Source organism: Manis javanica, chromosome 7 (genome assembly GCF_040802235.1).
Source record: "Manis javanica isolate MJ-LG chromosome 7, MJ_LKY, whole genome shotgun sequence".
NCBI lineage: Eukaryota > Metazoa > Chordata > Mammalia > Pholidota > Manidae > Manis > Manis javanica.
Window position 1 is genome coordinate 41,971,922 of NC_133162.1, and position 20,361 is coordinate 41,992,282.

Genomic DNA, 20,361 nt, shown 5'->3' on the forward strand with positions numbered 1-20,361 from the left:
TTTTGTTAACCGTTGTCACTTCTGCTCCTTCTAGTATATAATCCCCAAAGTTGTCTTTTATTACACAGATCCTTGTTAAGGAAATATACAACCAGTGGTTTCAACTAATACCAGTACATTAGATTAAATAAAAATCTTTAGTTTACAGATCTTGAGGATTAGTTTCAGTGGCTATTCTTCAAAACAAAGGAGAAACCTGACTGAAAAGTTCTTGCTGAAATAACATACGCATTATTTAAAGCATTATCTATATAAATGTACTTTATTGTTTTAAACAGAAGAAGAGGCAGAAAATATTTACATATAACAAATTCTGCTTATAAATGTTTTTTAGTGGTGATGTCTGTAATCTGCATTCAGGGAATTTTTTTTATTTGCTTCACTGTGTCTACAGCACTGATATTAGTGAAAAGCACATTGGCACACAGTATAAACCAGTGTCTCAAAACACCAGAAGAACTTGGAGAGCAAACAGGATTTCTCTTATTTCCAATTAATCTTTAGTAAAAAACAAAAGGAGATCTTTGGCATAGATTGATACTTTAAAGGCATTGATATTGCATTTATATCAGGTAAGCAACTATACACATAAGCTGAGGGCCTTGAAAATAATCAGTAAAGGAAATAGAGGAAGCCTGAGAGTACAGTACCAACTTAAGTTTTACACATTCAATGTTAGGATCTAACACAGGGAAGGTAGGAAGAAAGGACATTCAGGCAAGGGTTCTTACTTTTACTCATCCAGTTCTGGCTTTGGGAAGAAATCTGGTTTCATGTGCTGGGGAATACTTAGACAGCAGTGATACGTGCAAAAAAGGCGAAACTGCCTTCTCTCTCACTTTACTACAAGTTTTATGGTGATAATTAAATATACCCATTACTCTCTTCAACAGTCATACTTGGGAGGGAGAAGAGGATGCAGGAGTCTTAGCTGTAGTTAGTTGAGGGAGGTAGAAATTACTGAGGACTCTTTCCCATTGAGTCTCCCCAGTGCCAGAATTGCAGTCTGCAAGTACCACTCTCCCTTAGGCAGGAGTGTCTTTCAGACAGGATTGCCTTTCTGGTAAACACTCCTGGAGGACAAGCACCAATTCTTAGGACTCAATTTCAAATGAATAAAAAGGATTGTTCAAAATTACAAGATGAGTAAACATAATGTTCCTCATGTAACTGTAGATTAATGATACCAAAAAAAAAAAAATTACAGGATGAACAAATACCTATCTTAAAATCTTGTTTAGGAAGATTTAAGATGAGGGAAGAATACAAAAGTTAGGAGACATGATTTGGTAAAAAATTAAATGCAGCATCTCAGCTCAGAACAGTACAAGCTAAGAATGAATGATAAGGCCTCAGCACAGACCTCTGCAGGCAGTGACAAAGCATGGAGTGCCTGGGAGTGGCCCTGCTGAGAGCACAGGCAGCACCATGCCTGGCTGCCCTGCCTCTCCAGTGGCAGAGCGCACCAGGACACACAGTGTGTGCGTGGGACAGCTGCCCTGGCAGGCCGAGGTGGGATGTGGGGTGGGCAGTTTCCCAAGCACAGACACTGCTCAGGGGCATAGTAAACACAGAACCAATCATGTGATTCTGTGATTTCCACCTGACAGTGAAATGTGGTTTTGTACTGTACTGTGGGAAACTAGAGGATTAAACTAGGGAAGGACAGAAAGAGAATCCAGGCCCCAGATATTGGGGCTCCCCAGAGGCCACCTTCCCCTGAAGCAGCAAAGCTCACTTCTGAAAAGGACCCAGGTAGCATAGGCAGGGTCAGCAGCAACATGAAGAGCCCAGAACAAATTTTGGAAGCAACAGTGATTTCCTTAACTGACCTGCCTGGACCCTGAATCTTGAGAGCCTGGCAGAAACAATGGGAGCAAGAAAAAGGAGAGCAGACGGAACTGTCCGCTGGCGGACAAGGGTGGAGCACGGTGCCTGGCTAGTGTTCACTCTTGGATTCTGAGCTTATGTGAAGTCCATGGGCTAGAAACCCAGTCTGCCTATTGGGACAGAGTGTGCACAAGTGTAACTGTGTTTGAAAATACAGGCTTTATACGGAGACAGATTTCAGAGTATCCGTGATAATAGCATAAATGTTTTCTAATGTGAAGAGGCCCCATTCCTTTCTGTTTTGTCAGGCCACGATGTGGCTTTCCACCCCCTGGCAATCCTGGGCACTTCTGGGGCTCAGATAATTTTTCTATTTAGTAGGGGTTTCTGTGCCATCCAGGTTCAACCAGGTACCTACTGGTACCAGGGAGTCTTTCTAACCCAGCGCAGTGTAAATCCAGCATCTGTTCGAATTTTGATTGAAGCAGCTTCTGCTTCTCGAACGGTCTCCTTCACAGACTGCATGAGGTTCTGGGCATTGTGAACCAGCATCTCTGTGGCCTGCAAGGAAAAAGGAGCTTTCCGTTACTCAGTGCCTGACGTAGCCCTGCCTCCAAAACAGGCTTAAGACAGGAGTGGACCACCGTTCACCCTGTACTTGTCACATTCCTTATACTTGTCACATCACTGCTGGTTTAGGAAGATCACCAAAAAACCCAAAAGAGGAGCATCATTGATTTTTTCCTGTACCCTCAGTCCACCTCTGGCATATAAGCTTCCTGGCCTTCAAACAAGCTCCCGCCTTGGGCTCTTGCTATTCCCTCTACCTGGAATGTCCTTCCCTCAGGTATCCCATGGCTTGCCCTCACCTCCTTCAGATTTTTGCTCAACTGTCACCTTGGTGAGGCTTTTCCCTGCTCACCTTATGTAATCACAAACACCTTCCCAGCTCCCAGCACTCATCATCCAGGTTTTCCCTGGTAGAGCCCATATATACTAAGTGATGTTTTACCTAGGTTGGTGGTTTTACCTGGTTTTCTCTAAACTTTCAGTTCTATAGGGGCAGAGATTTTCATCAGTTCTGTTTACTGCTCTACTCCAGTATTAGGACTGTGCCTGGCACATAAGAGATATTTCATAAACATTTAATTGCTGAGTTTTAAAAAGAGCCAACTACCTTATAAATCCATGAAAATCCAAATACATAAATGTTCTAATACACAAACTTACAGGACTAGGGATTACACTGGTACTCCACCACAGAAGCTCAAGGAACTTACCAATCCGTTAGCCCAGTAATCTTTTTTTTTTAATTCTTAACTATTTTTGAGCCACAGACTTTTGAGGATTTAATGAAGGCTGTGGATTCTCCCCAGAAAAATGCTCATGTGTGCAAATTTTAAGCATTTACTTTCAGAGGCTTCATTGAGTCTGAGACATAACTAGGGGCTTGAATTCCTGGTCAGTTTATCTTTCACTTAGTCAACAAAGAGGCTGAGGCCCAGAGGGAGACTTGCCAACCACACTCAAAATAGTCAGGATGAGGACTCAAAACTTCAGACTTGTAGTCCTATGTTTCTTCCATTCTACCACAGTCAGTTTCTACCTTTTTTATTAGGATATTTAATAGAACATAGATATTGCCAAGATACATTTTTGATAATTGATTTACTAAATGATAAGGTCAGAAACTGAGTCTTACTTATCCTGTTTTTTTTCCACTTCCTTTTCTTGGGACAGAACAGATCACATGACAGGAAATAGTCCAGTGCCCAAATCCTGTCTAGAATACTTGGAAGTCAGGGATCAAGATCTAGTTCCCATGGTTTGAGAGAAGAGCAGGGCAGCTTGAGAGCTGTTGGTATTAAAACTTGGTAGTGAAAGTAGTAGTACTGGCGTGAAGGGAACTGGTCTTATCTCCTCTGAAGTGCCCCTGTCTCCTGGTCTAGAAGTTGGACACAGACTCCCAAACCCTGAGTTTCCCATGGGGAGAGACTGTGTGATTTTTTTATGGGACCTAATACAGTGCCAGTTACAGAGACCACATATGATGAGCCTTGTCTGGCAGTTCAATAAAAGATAATGCTACCTACACCAAGAAGAAATAGGAACTCTGGGCAGGGGCTACTAGAGGGAAGGCAAGGAGAGGAAGAGGTGCTCAAATGAGGGTTTTCTAAAAGAACTGGGCCACATTTCCAGGAAGCAGGAAAGGAGGACAAACTCCCAGCAAGTGGTTGCCAAGATACATACACAAGAAGCATACATAAGAGAACCCTCCCACCATCTTTATTTCAATCTCCTATCAAAGAAACCAAAAGAGAAGCACCTCCTTTGAGCTGTCACCGCAGCTTTAGCACAGGTCCCTGAGAAGCCTATTCTATTCATCCTCACTGAGGTACTTACCACCTCAGAGCTAGAATGGAGAAATTCTCTCCAGCCAAAAAGATACATGGGTGGAAGTGAACAGGCACTGGAGACCTCGAGAAAGCCAAACCTATTCCAGGGAGGACAAGAACTGAGTGGAGTCCTAACTACTACTGACTCAGACACTTAGCCTCACAAGGCCTCAATCTCCCACCTGTAAAATGACAAAAGCTGCCCAAGAGCTTTACTTCACCTTCACATTTTGGATGCATCTCCAACACAAATGTGGTCTAGGAGAGTCGAAGACTCCATCCCTCATACTGAATATTCACAGGTAAAATTTCCCCAAAGCTGAATTACATTGCTACAAAGTGGCACAGAGCTGCTGGCAAGAAACCAGAAGCAGCAGACACGTACCTGCTCAGACTCCTCGTCACTGATGTTGGTCCGGCCCAGCATGGTGGCCTTCACTGTGGACAGGATTTTGAGCTGGGTGCTTATGGTTGGAATTCGCTCACATACCTAAAAGGAAAATTTAGTATGTTTCTATCCCACAAGCATCTTTGGGGCAAGACTTACCCACTGCTGCATTCCTAGTGGCTGGCATGCAGAAAGCATTCAGTAAGTTAGGATTGCACTTAATTTTCTCCCTAGAATCAGTGGAGTCTCTTCACCCAGAAATGGAAGCATTAAAATTCCTTCACTTGAATAGGAAAAAACTTTACTAAATCTGTCCCAGATACACATGTATTTCCCCTTTCTGCTATTTCCACTCTGAAGTGCCTCCACCTTGTTCACCCAATTTTCTCTGCTGCTTTCTTCTTCCCATACCCCACCTCCAATTCTCACACACATAGACACACACACACATTCACACTCCTGAGTACCTGTAAGAGGTTGGTTCTGATCCGCTTATCTGTGCACTGCTTGGCAACCTCCTTGGCCAATCGTGTTACCTCATCTGAGGCCTTGGCGATGTCCTTAGCACACTGAATCAGTGCCCGCTTGGTACCACTGCCTCCTCTTACCAGCCGAGACATCTCAGCCATCAGCAGAGCCATGCGCTTGGCTGCTGCAATGATGTCATTACCCTAGAGAGAAGCAAAGATACAGTGTGAGCTCAGCCCACACACTGGCCAAGTTCGAAGGAAGCAGAAACACAGAGAAAAGAGGAGGGAGCCTGATCTAGCAGCCCTCTGGAAGGGTGAGAAGAGGATAACAGGATTATTCGTGAGTGATATGAATAGCACAGGAGGAACAGAGAGAGAGAGAGAGAGAAGAGTGAGCCAGGGCACTCGCCTCAGCAAAGAGAGGGCCACCGGATTGCAAAAAGGAAGACCTGGATATTAGTCTGAAAGGGCAACATGTGCGCCCCAGGCACAGCACTGAACAAGCACTTCGGCATCTCCAGGTTAATCATGTCAATAAAATGTGGATGGGGCCAAGAGGTTGGTTAAACAGGCATTTTTCTTTCTATAGGGGGAAAGCAGTAGAGCTGGCCTGAGGGGAAGAATACAGAGGAGCCTTTCCAGTTGCTGAAATCCTCCTCCTTATCCTCACCCTTGTTAAAGATAGCAGCAAGGACTGTCACTGCTGTACTTGGAATTTGAACCAAGAATCTCTTTCCAGCCTTGGTGAGAAAAGATATTTTCTGACGTAGACTGCTCCTGCCCTCTCTCTACTGCCTCTTGTTTGTCCTGTCAACCTAAACGAACATGTTAATTTTTCACATTTAAAAAAGGCCAGTAATCAATTTTTCAGTCCCCTCAGCTAAGTGGCTTCAATTAAAGAAACCTTCAGCTAAGAGGATGCTGGAGATGCACCAGGAAAATAAAAATCATGAGTCAAGTTGTAAATGGAATCTCCACCCCAACTAACAGCAGTTTGTTTAGATTTGGCATTTTGGTTCATTAAAACCCTCATTGGCCATAATAACAAAAGATACAGTTTACATTATGCCCTCAAAAGGCTCATCTTTTGGCTGATAACAAGCAAAAATAACAACTGCAATGTTCAAAACTACCTAAAAGACCAGGCCCTACTGATTTTTCCCCTCATGATTCTTAATAATGCAGTGAGGCATACACAGACCACGCCACTGCGGGGCACTCTGAGCACCTCCACAGGCTTCCTGAAGTGGCTGATCATTCACGGTGGGAAGTGGGTAACATCTCAGGCAGTAATTGAGGCTGGAAAGAACAGGTACAGGAAAAAGTCTTGAGAACAGGAGCATGTTAGGCCATCTGGGCCCACCTATTCCAGTGCAGACCTGGGATCATGCCCGGATTTCATGACCTTGATTAGAAGACAGTGTGGTGCCCAGGTTAGTTATTACCCATCACTCGTCAAACCCTTTCTTCTTGCAGCATGCCACCTTCAAAGGGAAAAAGTGATTACACCCACCCTTCACTCCTCAGTCTCTGAGGCCAAAGCTCTGTTGCCACCTGACCTGCAGCCATGAGTGCTCTTTGTTCCCCACTCCCACCCCCACCCACCAAAACACCTGGACAAGCAGTCAGTGACCCCTTTCCCTGTGGATTCCCACTAAGGCCAGCATCTGCCACACAGCCAAGTGCAGGGCAGCAAGCAGTTCTCCCCCAAGGCCCTGCACTATAAAGCTGCTTCTCTCCCTGATCAGCTCTGCCTGAGCCATCAGTGAGAGGTCAGCAGGGACAGCAGGTGGCAGGCAAAGCTCAATAGTCAGGCAGGGTAACCTCTTAATGGTCTTCAGTGGTTCCTGACCTGCAAGTCATTGAGGGAGGCATCCACAGCTTCCCAAGAGGTTTAAGGTCCCAATAGTGGCCACAAGGTCGGCAAGAAAAGGAATCATTTCAAAAAGTGACCCCATCTCCCTATATGCCCCAAACATAAATGCAGTCCAATTTATCTGGCATTAGCAGACCTATCAAAGTTGTGAAGCCAGTCCTAACAACAAGGTGCAGACAGACAGATGCCCACCCTGCCCAGACTCACAGGACCCGCACAGATCATGAGTGATGCAATGTGTCAAGGCTGCACATGGCCAGATGCATATGGAGCAGCCCCGACTGGGGGGTGCTAATCAGTACCTTACTAGACCACTTCGTAGCTTCCCGATGCAATGACTGAGCAGCAGCCAGAATGGGCTGGTTGACCGGCTGATTGGATGGCATTAACAGCAGCTCAGGTTCGTAATCGTCTTCCATGTCAGGGGGGACAGGGAACCCAACAGCATCAGCCACATCTGCCTCAGCTACAGCACCTCTCCCCACCTCAGCAGCTGGGTTACCCAGCTTTGTTGACAGCAGGAAGGATAAGAAACAGGGACAGTGTTAGTAAGAGCAGTAGGACTTGGGAAATTGGGCTTCAGCTGGTTTAGTAACCAAAGCTTGCCTAGGATGGGAAAGAAAATGGCACAATCTCCAGGCAACAGGTGACCAGGCTCCACATGGGGAATTCTCTGCCTCCAGCACCAGCCCAGACCACCCTGTTCACAGCAAGTGAAGAGACTCACCCTAATGCAAAGGGTTTCCACAGAAATATACCATGAAAGCAAGGGGCATTCCTTTTTTATACACCTACTACCAGAGTTAAATTTGCCAAGAGTAGTAGTACTTAATGTCAGAACATTTTGAGGAGTCTAACAGCCAAACAGGAGCTGATTACCTTTAGAAGGAATCCTGGGGGGAAAAGTAAATGCAGCCACACAACCTGCTTTGAACAGAACAAAGTGAACAACACCCAGCTGGCTCACATGGACACTGCTCCACCTGGACACATGAAGTGACTTGGGTCAGCTCTGCAGCTGCCAGACACGTTATTTCCTTCAGGAGTTAAAAGTGCCAGAATTAAAACTACATCAGGGGCAACAGATATCAAACTAGGAAAAAGGCAAGAAAACAAACACAATGGTGAGCAAAGAGGATTTACCAAACATCCCACAATCGCCCAGCTGGAAGGAGCCTCCAGAGGACGCCTCCTCCAGGCTCCCCCTTAGGGAGAATCCACATGTCAAACCAGCTCACTCTATCCCCTCGAGGTCTTCAGAGACAATGCCTCCACAATCTCATGTTGCATCCATCACTAGTACCAACTCAGAAAGCTGTTCTCTGGGTACAACCTAAATCTCTCCTGTGGCAAAATAGGGTTCTCCCCGCAACCTCAATTTATGTATTTCACAGATAAGATAATGCATGAACTTGGCAACTGGTAAGACTGAGCTCAGAGGAGCCCAAAACTGGTGCCCATGAGAGGGAGAGAATGAATTTAATACCAGGGATGGGGATTCCAAAAGGCCAGGGGAGGAGACAAGGGGATCAAATGCTGAAAATAGGCCCAGGGAAAGGAAAATAAAAGGAATTGCCTCAAAGCCAAACCATATATATGAAGAATGGTCACACAGGGTCTTTGTGTCAAACATCTCTTACTAGGAGTAAGTAGGAGTTGGTGTGGAATTTTATTTGAGAATGCTATCACTCCTAAAAGTCTTACCCTGCACACACCCTGAACAGCTCTGCCTGAGCCATCGGTGAGAGGTCAGCAAGGGAACGGGGTGGCAGGCGAAGATCAGAGGTCAGGCCAGATGACTGCTTAATGGTTTACAATGGTTCCTGACCTGCAAGTCATTGAGAGATGCATCCACAGCTCCCCGAGAGGCTTAAATGGCCCCAAAACCTGTCTCCAAACCTGTCTCCAAAAGGTGACAATGAAGTTGGAGGATTCAGGGCAAACAAGGAGTTCAGGTACCAATGACTCCTTTTGCCTAAACTCTTATCTCAACCAGGATTCAACCCCATTCCTTAGAGAAGAGGCTAGCTCACTGCTGCTGGGGTTTAGAGTACCTCAGTGTGCAAAGACAGACTGAGAGATGCACAACAACATACCATTACCACCCCCTAAACACACACGGTTCAAGTAGCTCCTGACTGCACATGGCTCACAGCCAATAATCCCAATGCTTCAACCCCCCAGAGACAGACCTAAGGGCTTCTGGCAACAAATGGCAGAGCAGGGTAAGTATGTAGGCCAATGCTGCCTGCTCCTTTGCTGCAGTTTTACCTTTATAATTCATGTGTATTTTGTCTACTGCTGCACAATGTATCTGGGTTTATGGAAATGGAATTTATATTTCCTTTAAAATCTTTGAGTAAAACCAACCTCCAGTGTCACTCCCACCCCACTCCCCCTACACACCAAGACTCTGCTAATGATCCCAGGGATGTGTATGTGCCAGTTGGAGAGAGATGATTATAGCAAGGTTACCGTTCCTTCTTAGAACTTGGGCTCACAGCTAGCAGTTTCAGAAAAACACAGAGGTGAAAAACCAAGGTCAGTTTCCCAATCTGAAAAAAACAAGATCAGCTGCATAAGCATGAGGTCCCTGGGGAACGATATGCATTACAAGAGCCTGAGAGGGATGAGGGTGTGAAAAGAACAAAGTCAAATAGATGGTGGGAATAAAGATCTCAGGTCCCATTGGAAACAGTTTAGAACTGAGTTGGAACTACATTTCACTACAAGGTTAGCAATAATATTTAGCTCTTCTCTGGAAAAGCTACCACTCATGTTTCATCATTTAGGGAGAAAACAGGCAAAAGTTATTCACAGGACTGCTGCAGCATCCAAATTTTCACCAACCACATAAATATTTACACATTCAGACTGGTTGAGTTGGAATTAGCCTGGAGCTGTCTTGAGTTGAGGGGTAAGACAATTCTGAGAAAAGGGAAAGGCAAGTGGCTTCCAAGACACTACTTGCTTCTGTGAAAAAATAGAAGGAAAACGCAAAGATTTTATCTCGCTGCAGCAGAGCCGACAGAAGACAGTTTCATGTATGGAGTGCTGATGATTTACAAGAGAGCCTCTAAAAACATACAATAATCCCAAGAAAGAAAAGCGATTTCTAAGCAACCCCAAATGTCTGGGGTCAGGGCAGCGGAGAGGAGTCCTTCTCTCAAACCACAGGCGCCCTAGCTCTCACTTTTGGGGTGAGAAGAAACCATCGAGTACCAGAAACATCTCACAAAACCACCAGAAGAGGATCATGCTATTGGCAATGACAGGAGTCAAGGCAGAGAGGGCATGACTTTCCTAACAGATTCTTTCTGGGCTGTGTGCATGGTTCTTTATCCTTTCTCCCCAAGAAAAGTTTCATTACTTACCTTGCTGGACCATTTGCGAGCTTCATCATGGAGCTGCCTGGCAGCCATCATCATTGGTTGGTTAATCACCTCCCCGGCTTTCTGCTCAGGGAACTCTTCATCCTTTTCTTCCGGTGGTGGGGGTCTGGGCGGAGGGACTTCACCCTCAGGCAGAGGTGGTTTGGGAGGAGCGAGCTCATCTGTCAGCTAAAAAAGAATAACCAGGTTGTGAGTAAAGCCCTAGAAACTACTCCCTGCCAAAATCCTCTATTTTCCTCTAAAAGCACCTCCAGAAAAGCCACCCACATTCACTCCACAGAAGACCACCAACAGTGAGCATAAGACCACCTGCTTCAATCTCAAGAGAAACATACTTTCTTACTTTTTTTCCTCCACAAAAAGCTAGCAGCTACTGTTTGGGACACACCTCAGGGAGGCACGTACAGCACTGTCAGACCAAGATTCTCAAGAGCTAAGTTCTGGTCCTGACTCTCTTGAGCGGCAGCTGCAAAGGCAAGTACCTTCCTTGGACCTCAGTTTTCTCATCTGTCAATAAGGGGTAGCTAGACCAAATAGCCTTTAAAATCTTGATTCTAAATGCCATGATTCTATGACTTAAGTAAGGAGCCATTCCCCAGAACAGCCCTCTCTTGGGCCATTAACCACCTGCCAACAGCCCAGCTGAAGAGAATCAAACGAAGCACAAGAGGCCAGGAAGCACTGTTCTTTACCTAGACACAATGACCCAATTTTGTCCTCAACCGACTTAAAACATATCTTTTACTGACATCAGATATGGGAAAGAAAATCAAGGAAAGTAAATCGAATTGTTGCCTTGACAAGCTAGTCCAAAAGTAAATCTCTTTGCAATACTATTAGCTAGAGGAAATGTCTAAAAATAATCAGTTTCTGATTCTAGGATTTCTATCTGTAAGATAACGCCCAGCTACCTCCTCCTAAACCTAAACCATTTACCAAATAAATTCATGGTACTTTGGGGGGCATCAAAAGATTTTACAGTTGGGGGAAAATTAACTTTAAAGAATTGTATTACATTTGTTACTGAAAAAAAGTCAAAGAAAGGAATGTACACAAGAGTAAAACCATTCAGTTTTCCCATTGTCAACTGGAACACATACGCACTCCTCAGGACAGCTGTGCAGATTATTCTCACCCTCTTAACCTGCCCCATTAACTCATCACTCAAAATGCCTGCACTTATCACAGCCCACTGTCCTGCTCCAGTCAGGCCCCACCACGGGGGCCCAACATCAGAGACTCCCACCCGCCCAGCATGCCCCATGCATAAGCACCAGCTTCGGACTGCATGAGATTTAGGAATCAAAGGCAAGTCGTACTTCAGCCAAAGCTTCACGTAGAAGCTAAACAAGCCACCTAGTGATTATGGCTCCAAACTAGTCTACCTTTCTCTGGCTACAGTGCCAAAACCCTGCTGCTCAGTTCTTCCCATCTCTGAATTTACTTACGCGGAGCTGTTCAAGGTCTGGTGGGGGAGGCGGGAAGTCAGGCTCCTGCGGTTGGAAGGCTTCTCTGACTTTGGCCACAGCTCCCAGGATCCGATATCCTGAGTCCAGGAAGCTCTTCTGCAGGCCTAAAGACAAGATGCCCTCACTTTCAGCCAGGCAGGTCAGGGCTCTGGAGCACTGTCTACCCAGCAGAAGAACTGGTTTCCATTAATAAAAGCTGGATATAAAGCTGCCAGCAGGCATCAGAGGCAGTGATTGAAGGGGAAGGGAGGGGTAGGCAGGGCAGAGGCCAGAGCCCTGCAAAGAGCCTAAAATCACCAACCAGCTCTCCCTGTAGTGATCAAGGTGCCTTCTGCCTGCACAGCTAACAAGCACTCAGGGCATCCCCGGATGTGAACACTTTGGGCTCAGATGGTGCTCATCGCCTCTTGTGATGAAGCAGTCAAGAAGTAAGCCTGCCCACCTCAGAAAAGGGAGATGTCAGCTTCAGGCTGTGCACACCTTCCCCAGGGCACTTCTCACCTTGCTCCCTACTCCACTGCTCCACTTGGCATCAAGCATCTTAACCCCTGCACTGCTCCTGCCACCATACCCAGTCACTGAGAATTCAGGAATCTACTCAAACTATTAGCAACTCCAGTTAGGAAACTAAGCATGTTCTTAGTGATGCTGGTTTGAGGATACTAGGAAGATTCTGTCCGGGTGAAGGATGAATAAGGCAGCCCCTCCTTCCCACACTCTCACACTGACTAGATTCCACTCACAGAAGAGGCCAGCACACTGGATGCTGGAACCAGAAGGAATTCAGAGGTTTCCAACTACAGAAGTGGTAACGTCTTTAGCAGTACTGAAAACATGATCAAAATTCAGCTAAAGAAAACCCAGAGTCTTTGGTGTGGGACCAGGATAATCACCTAAGAAACCTACAGGTTGACTTAAGCCCCCTAGATTTGACAGAAACAGAGAATATTTTATAGAGAAAAAGCATTTTAAGAAAAGCAGAAGTTAAGCCAGTTATATAAGCTAAATAGTTGTTAAATGGTTCTTGTACATCTTTTGAGAAGTTTCCAAACAATGACAAAACACGTTCAAAACCTAGTGAATCAGACAATATTAAGAAAGCAAGAAGTTGGTCCAGAGAAACTAACTTACAAAAACTTGCCAATACTGCAGAAAATTTCAGTCCAGCATTTTTTTAGACAGCAAAGAGATTAATACAGCATTTCTAAACTAAGTGTCTGTAGTTTTTGCTCCCAGACTTTGTATGTGGTTACTGTGGGGTGCATAATTTCTCACCACCCTGTCAGCTTCCTAAGTTAACCTTGCAGCTGAGGTGAACCACACCATGCATTGCTTACCAGGGTCAGAAATGTTTCCAGCCACAGCCTTGGCATCCATCACCATTGGGGAGATGGTTTTGCTCAGTTCATCAGAGGCAGCTTTCACGGCCTCTCGGAACTTGGGATCCTCAGAGTTTTCCACCTCCCTCTTAGCCACCAGCAGGATTCGGTTGGCCCGCCGAGCTATACTGGTTGCCCCAGCGACCAGCATCTGAGGTTGAATGTTGGCCATGGCTACTTTACACTTGTCCAGGTCTTTCTTAATTGCTTCTTCAGAAGCATCCAACAGAGATTTGGTATCAATGGCTTCGTCCACCAGCCCTGTCAGGAGAACAGAAATGGAATTTAGTTGCAATTTCAGAACAAAAGAGACTCCAAAACCCTGTTGTCCGCTCAAGTTTCTCACATGAAAGTACAACATCCAGAATTCTCTCCCTCGGCTCAAAGACCCTGTTATACAATCAAACACTTCCAGGTGAATTCCATAGCAAAGAGAAGTGAGGACGCAGCCCAGCGGGCCGTATAAACTCACAGCACTGACACCGACCCCGTGATCACTGGCCTTGTCTCTACCACAGACAACCAGAAAGGCAACGACATCAGGGAGAAGCAAGGATTGCGTCTGAAACCTTCACCACTTCATCTGTTAATATTTTCTCCCTTCCCGTCTCACTCCCTGGCCATCTGTTGCTTGTTGGCAGCCTACAGGGCCCAACAGGAGCCACATGGAGGATTCCAATAACCTAACAGCCTGTTTCTTGTTTCTGTTACCTCTCTTCAGACACCTCAGGCGCTCCACTTTCATCTCTGGCTGCTATGGACCCTGTTGTAGCAGGTGATGCAGGGAAGCCGAAAGCCTACATTCCTCACTTCTTCCCTCCTCTCCACTCCCTCCCCCCTCAGAAAAGGAAGAAGATTCAGAGATGCCACTTCTGCACCGACACAGGCTTGTTGGAGGCTGATTTCTTCTTTTTTTTTGAACTACGAAGTTGATAAGTTGGAGGAAACTCTGAGGCAAGTTGTATTAAATGGTAGCTATTGTGGCTCCTTGAAATGTGAACCCACTGAAAATGACAGGGACACTTACGGTATCCACAAACACCACCCCCCAGCCTCTGAAACCAAACTCTGGCTCAGACTGGGCAAAGACACTATTCAAAGGGAAGATAGGAGCTGTAACAATAAACATCACACCAGGAGGGCAGCATTAAAATAAGAGACTCAAAGAGTCTCTCTTCAGACAAAGATGCAAGGCTTGAATGGGAAGCCGCTGCTGCTCAGCAGCCTTAATCAGGGCCAAGTAGGCTGTGGAGCACATGACTGTCCCCTTATCCAATTACAGCTGAGTAACACAACAGGTCCTGCTCATGTTTCTCAGAACTCATTCCTCAATGATTAGACTGTAACAACTTTGCACACAAATCTACCTGTCATTTTTTCAACATTATCGATCCACTGGTTCTTCATGGTCTCAAAATGTTCATAAGCAGCTTGATTCCCAGGATTCCTAAGTAAGATACGAGCCGCTGAGACGACCTGCCAATGACGAAAACAACCTTTAACCACCAGGGTACTGTCTCACTTCAATGCAAACCTTCAGTGAAGCTTTCTCCTCTCTACCTGCAGATGGCACTATGAAGCCAAAAATCGGCAAGTCTCTTGAACAAAATAGGCTTAGTCTCGTAAATAAGCTCCCCAGAATGGGTCCTCACAAAAGGTTTTACATTCACAACCTGATTTTAAGAAGGTAATAGAGTAAGTGGGTGCTCACCTGATACTTTAGAATATACAAAAACTGACATATATTTAAGCCATTGATATGAACTCTTCCATCTCATAAAGCACCATTAAAAAAGATAATAAAAATTACTGAGAATTGATTGGTGAATATTTATAAAAAATAAAGAGGTAATTTCTCTGCTTTATATATACAAAAACTGAGACTCAGAAAATGTAGTTTTTTCAATTGCTCAAAAGTTTCCAGCTAATCTGTTACAGCACTTGGGAAGGAACTAACACTTACAATTGTTGAGTTACGGGCTGTACATGCATCCTCTTAAAACAATCCCTTAGGAAGTTTAACTCTGTTTTACAGACGAGGAAACTCAGTTTCAAGTCCAGTTCTGTCTCCAGTGTCCTTGCTCTATGTCTAGTTTTCTGTTTCTTTTTTTAACACAGAAATTCTGTTTCATGTTCCATTTTTATGAAAGTTTTTAAAGAAAGTTGGACATGTTCGTATTTTATGGAAGTTTTTTTTTAAGTTGAAGAAGTATGATTTTTCAAGAGAATTTAACTTGTTGACATACCATATGGGCAAAAGTTGAACATTCAGAGATGTGCTTTTACCTGTCTCTCCCTGCAAGTTCCCATTAAAGCCAGTATCATAGATTTGTAAAGCCTAACAGTTCCTAATATAACAGATACTCAATAAAATATCTGCTGAATAAATGAATAAAATAATGAACTTTCCATAATTTGATTGGAAGAAAAATCATGCAAACATCACACTAAATGATGTTGAATGGATATTTTGGAGACAATCTATCACTTATTAGAACTTGAATTCCTGCTCAGTTTGTTTTCTTCCAATATACTGTTCACATCATACTAGCTATGTTTTCGTTATATACCTATGTAGAAAAAAGAAAACAAGTTATGGACAGAACTGAATTTTTTTAAATACCCTCAAAGAGGTGGGGAAAGGCATAAGCTCTAAAATCAAAACTCACCTCTTAAGATTTTCCAAATATTTCCCTAATTATGTTGGGGAGGGAAGGGGTTTTACTTTCAAAACTAGTCTACAATCATTGTAAAAATTCAAACACTATAAAAATGATTTTGACACTGTTGGTCTGTGTTTCTTTTGTGCTGTTTTATAGTTAAGTGTTCAAAAACATATAAACTATTCTGTAATTAACCTTCTTTACTCAATACTATATGGTGAGTATTGAAATGAAGAGTGAGCAAAACTCAACCTGGGGTGTGAGCTCTCGGGCTGTCTTTACTGATGCCTGAATGCCTTCCACCGTTGATTTATTAGCAGTTCCAACAGCAGCCGCCTTCTCTGCCGTGGCTCCAAGCCTTCCTGAATGGTTTTCAAAGTTAGCTGCCCTCTCATCAAACACCTTGAGGAAAAACAAAGACATTAAGAAAATGTATTTCAATAAAACAGGGGGTTCAGGCCAACTCTGACAAAGTCTCTCTTTAAGCAGAGGCAGCAACTGCTCAATAAAGACTTCAGAGATGACATCAAACCCTAATTAATAAGACAACAGTCAAATGCCAAGTCTCGGCCCTGCCATGTGCATCTCCACACAACATCATGTGCATGCATGTGCGCACCCACACATACCCTTGAATTTCAGTTCAACCCCTGCTTACCAAGTGCAGACAGGACATGCAGTACCATGTACTCTGCAACAAGCAGTTAACAGAACATAAAGACTCCAATAATCCCCATTCCCACAAGGATTATCCTCTAGGTTAAAGAAGACAGACAAACCCATTTCAGGCTCCAGTGGAGGTGGCTGGGTACATTAAAAGCCAAGAATTTCCACAGAGTCCTAAGTTGAACTCTGGCCTCCTCAGGGTAGCATCCCTCACAAGATCTCATTACCATTAATGTCTTAAAAACTCTGCCCCTGACCTCCAAGGGAAAAATGACAGGTCACACTCAGGACTGACACAAGGGCAAGGAAGGCTGACTTTTATTACTCCAATGCAAAACCATCTGCTGAATTGTTCATTCAGGTCTCCAATTTTGAAGAACTTTTCCTTCAACATGGATATTACACAAGGTTGCATGCCATGAAGGGCACATAGATATTTAACTTAGCTAAAATGACAAAAGCTTTTCTGTCATTTGTTTGGATAACATTATTAGAATTGATGCTTGAAAAAAGAAGGTATACTGAACAGCACAGGGTCAGGTTTGTACTATACACACAGCATGTCAGGAACTACTGACAGAATACATACCTCTTCTTGGCCTCCCCCAAAGGGGTCCAACTGCCCATTCTTCGAGACCAGGTGTGGCTCCTCGCAGACAATCTCTAAAGGTCTCCTGGTTCAAGAGCAGCCTCTAATCTCATTGCCCGTGTTTTGTGTTTACCCACTTAAGTCTCTTCCCCAGCCTAACCTCTTATTTGGACTCAGCTACCTGGGTTCTCACTATTTAATGCTCAGAATCTCTGCCTATGCCTATGATCATCTAGTCCCCTTCTCCTGGCTCTAGCCCTTGTTTCTTGCCTTGGCTTGTTTCCCACACTCTGGATCTACAGGGCTTTTTGCCTGCCTTGGGTGACCATCTCAATTCTAGCCCAGGTCTCCGACTCCCTTTGATTTAATTAACTGCTTAGCTTACTTTTCTTGTCACTCCATCAAAATTTGCTGAGCACCTACTATGTGCCAGACCCTGGAGTAGGTACTGATACAAAAATTAATAGGACACAGCTTTTGCAACTCAAGGAGCTCACATCCTTAAGATGTAAAAAAAGGCCCAGGAACAGATACTTAGAGTGTGCTGTGTGTAATAATAATAAAGCAAGGCACCGATATCATGGGAACAAAAGGAAAGGCACTTAAACCTGTCCGGGAAGTAGAGGATATTAGGATAAAGGGTAAATAGGAATTAGCCAAAAAAGAAGGGCGAGATAATTAGGCAGAGAGACAGAAAGAAAAAAGACACGGAAGGGAGAAAGGACAGAGTCTGCAGGAAACTATAAGCAATTCAGTAGTATTGCTGAGGCATCAACTAAGAGGCAGGAGCTTGTTGGAAACTGGTATAGACAAGAGTCTCAGAAACCAGATCACAGAGCTCTGGCTTTCTCTTATGTGAAGGGAAGGCCCACTGAAAGGTTTAAGCAGTAATATATCAGGGTCAGATCTGTATTTTTATTTTATTGGTAGCCTAGTGACAGATTCAAAGAACAGTCACAGCCATGCAGGCATACAGGCAGCAGGGGACAAGGATCAGAACTAGAGCTGTGGCAACATGAATGGAAAATATAAGGATTCAAGAGATATTTGTGAGATCCAATTAGCCGGCCTTAGTTATTTACTGATGTGGGAAGAGGAAGGGAAGGGAAGAGTCAAAGGTGACTTACAAATTTCTGAGAGAGAGAATGGGGGAAGGACAACACATGCTGGGGTACCCAGAAAGCACCTAGGTGGGGATGGCCAGCAGATGGCTGGATCTACTCATACGAAACTCAGAGAAGTCTGAAATGAAAAAATAGCAAATCACCCCAGCCTAAGGGAATCCATGAGGTGAACTACCCAGTTATCTAGGCTAGAAAAAGAAAACAGTATTTGCAAGTGTGAATACCAGAGCTCTGTACAGCTTTGGCTGTCTGATGCAACCCCTTCTCCTTTGCTGCCAACACTATAGAGACTAGAATACCAAATATTTGCTTTCCTAGATTGCTCTGCAGCTAGAATAGCCATGTGAAGAGTTCTAGCCAATGAGACCTATGCAAGTCTCCTGGGGGACTTCTGGGAAAGCCTCTACTTTCATTCATTCAGCACCAGCAATGTGCCAGGCATTGTTCTAAGAACTGGGAATAAAGTAAAGACAAAACAAAGTCCTGACTGCCTCGAGTATTCATGCTAATGTGAAGGAGAAAAACAAACAGAAAATGAGTCAAATATGTCAAATGTTGATAATACCAAGGAGAAAAGTAGGACACAGGTATTAGGAAATCCTGGGAATAAAGGTAGAATTGTTGTCTTAGGCGGTGCCCCAAAAGTGACATTTCAGTAGACAGTGGAAGAAGGTGAGTAACACATTTGGTTATCCATGGGAAGACCAGAGAGATTAACAAGCGCAACAGCCGCAAGGTTAGAACATATAAACACAAGGAAGGAATACTGGGAATATAATAAAACAAGGTCTACGTAAAAAGGAACATCAGGGAGAAGAGAGGTACCATGTGAGGTCAGAGAAGTGGACGGGGCCCAGACACAGTAGTTTGCTGAAGCTCCTTGCACCAACTCACAGGAGCCAAATGCACCCATCCCTTCCCAACTCTGCTCTCAGTGCCTACATTGAAACAGCTGTGATGGGAGCAGTCACTTCATAGAAACCAACAAGCATTACAAATCAGGGCTTTTGTTTTGTTGGTTTTCCCCTGGAGAGCTGGTCTACCGGCACATCACTGGCACTAGTGTTCACTGCAAGGTCTCTGGCTTCATCTAGGATAGGGAAGTCATCAGAAGGGATTGAGGAGAAGAATGACATCAACTGGCTTAAAAGATCACCCTGACTTCTGTGTTGAGAATAAAATGCCCTAATAAAAGGGATAGTTGTGACTGGAATGGCCCCATCTCTCACTTCTCACTGCCTCGAACGTGATACCTAGGGCTGCAGCAACCATCTCACACCATGAAGGAAAGACCAAGACAATCACAGAAGTGCCAGCCTTTGTGGTTCAAGCTGCTGAACTGATGCCAAGACCACCTACCTCCATATTTCTTGTTATATGATAAAAATAAAACCCATTTGTTTTCACCTCTGATGGTCAGGTCTCCTACAGTTTGCAACTAAAGACATGTCATAAAGACATTCCTATCTGATACATTTTGTGACTAAGAGAAGAGGTGGCAAGGTCTTCCCTCTTCTACCCTCCACCCTTCATCTACAATTTCCCAACCACTGCCCCTGATAGATACTATAAACACATTTTACCTTTACAAATATATAATTATATGTGTGTGTGTGTGTATATATATATGCATGTGTGTGTGTGTAACTGGCCATCGAAGAAATGCAAGGCCGCAGATACCTACTTCTTCCCTATTGGGAGCATCAGGAGGTGCAGTGGCCGCCACTGCCAACAGCTTGATGGGAGTTGTGGTATCACTGAAAACATCTGACACCTCCTGAGTCATGGCCTCCTGCATCCGGGCTTTCAGATCCTTAAAAACATTATTTACAAATGAAAATTCCAGAAATATCGAAAAGCACATCTGCCAATGTCCTCAATTCACTGACACATTCATTCACTCAGACAGTTCGTCTTTAATCTATTGAGCATCAATAGATACTATTGAGCATCAACTATGTACAAAGCATGGAGCTAGCATGGAACAGGTTTAAGATATGAATCCTACCCTCTAAGAGATTAGTGTATAGTAGGAGAGGTAAGATATGACCCACATTTCTCTTGAGACTATTCCACCTAATGAAGAAATCTTACTTCATTTCTAGGTAACCTCTAAGAA

General features: G+C 44.3%; 1 protein-coding gene across 4 annotated transcripts in view; it reads right to left on the minus strand.

The window, feature by feature from the left end:
* Positions 1-243: 243 nt before the first annotated feature.
* VCL (vinculin) overlaps positions 244-20,361 on the minus strand; it is a 95,940-nt gene continuing 75,822 nt past the window's right edge. For 2 of the 4 annotated variants that reach the window (XM_017663016.3, XM_017663018.3), the window contains exons 13-22: positions 19,927-20,055; positions 16,116-16,265; positions 14,568-14,676; positions 13,159-13,461; positions 11,801-11,925; positions 10,335-10,520; positions 7,263-7,466; positions 5,082-5,285; positions 4,612-4,716; positions 244-2,391 (exon numbers count right to left, since the gene is read on the minus strand). In XM_017663016.3, the coding sequence (XP_017518505.1) occupies positions 2,245-2,391; positions 4,612-4,716; positions 5,082-5,285; positions 7,263-7,466; positions 10,335-10,520; positions 11,801-11,925; positions 13,159-13,461; positions 14,568-14,676; positions 16,116-16,265; positions 19,927-20,055 (1,662 nt within the window). In that variant the 3' untranslated portion in view covers positions 244-2,244. The remainder of the gene's footprint in view (positions 2,392-4,611; positions 4,717-5,081; positions 5,286-7,262; positions 7,467-10,334; positions 10,521-11,800; positions 11,926-13,158; positions 13,462-14,567; positions 14,677-16,115; positions 16,266-19,926; positions 20,056-20,361) is intronic. The other 2 variants (XM_017663020.3, XM_017663019.3) reach the window with 1 other exon arrangement.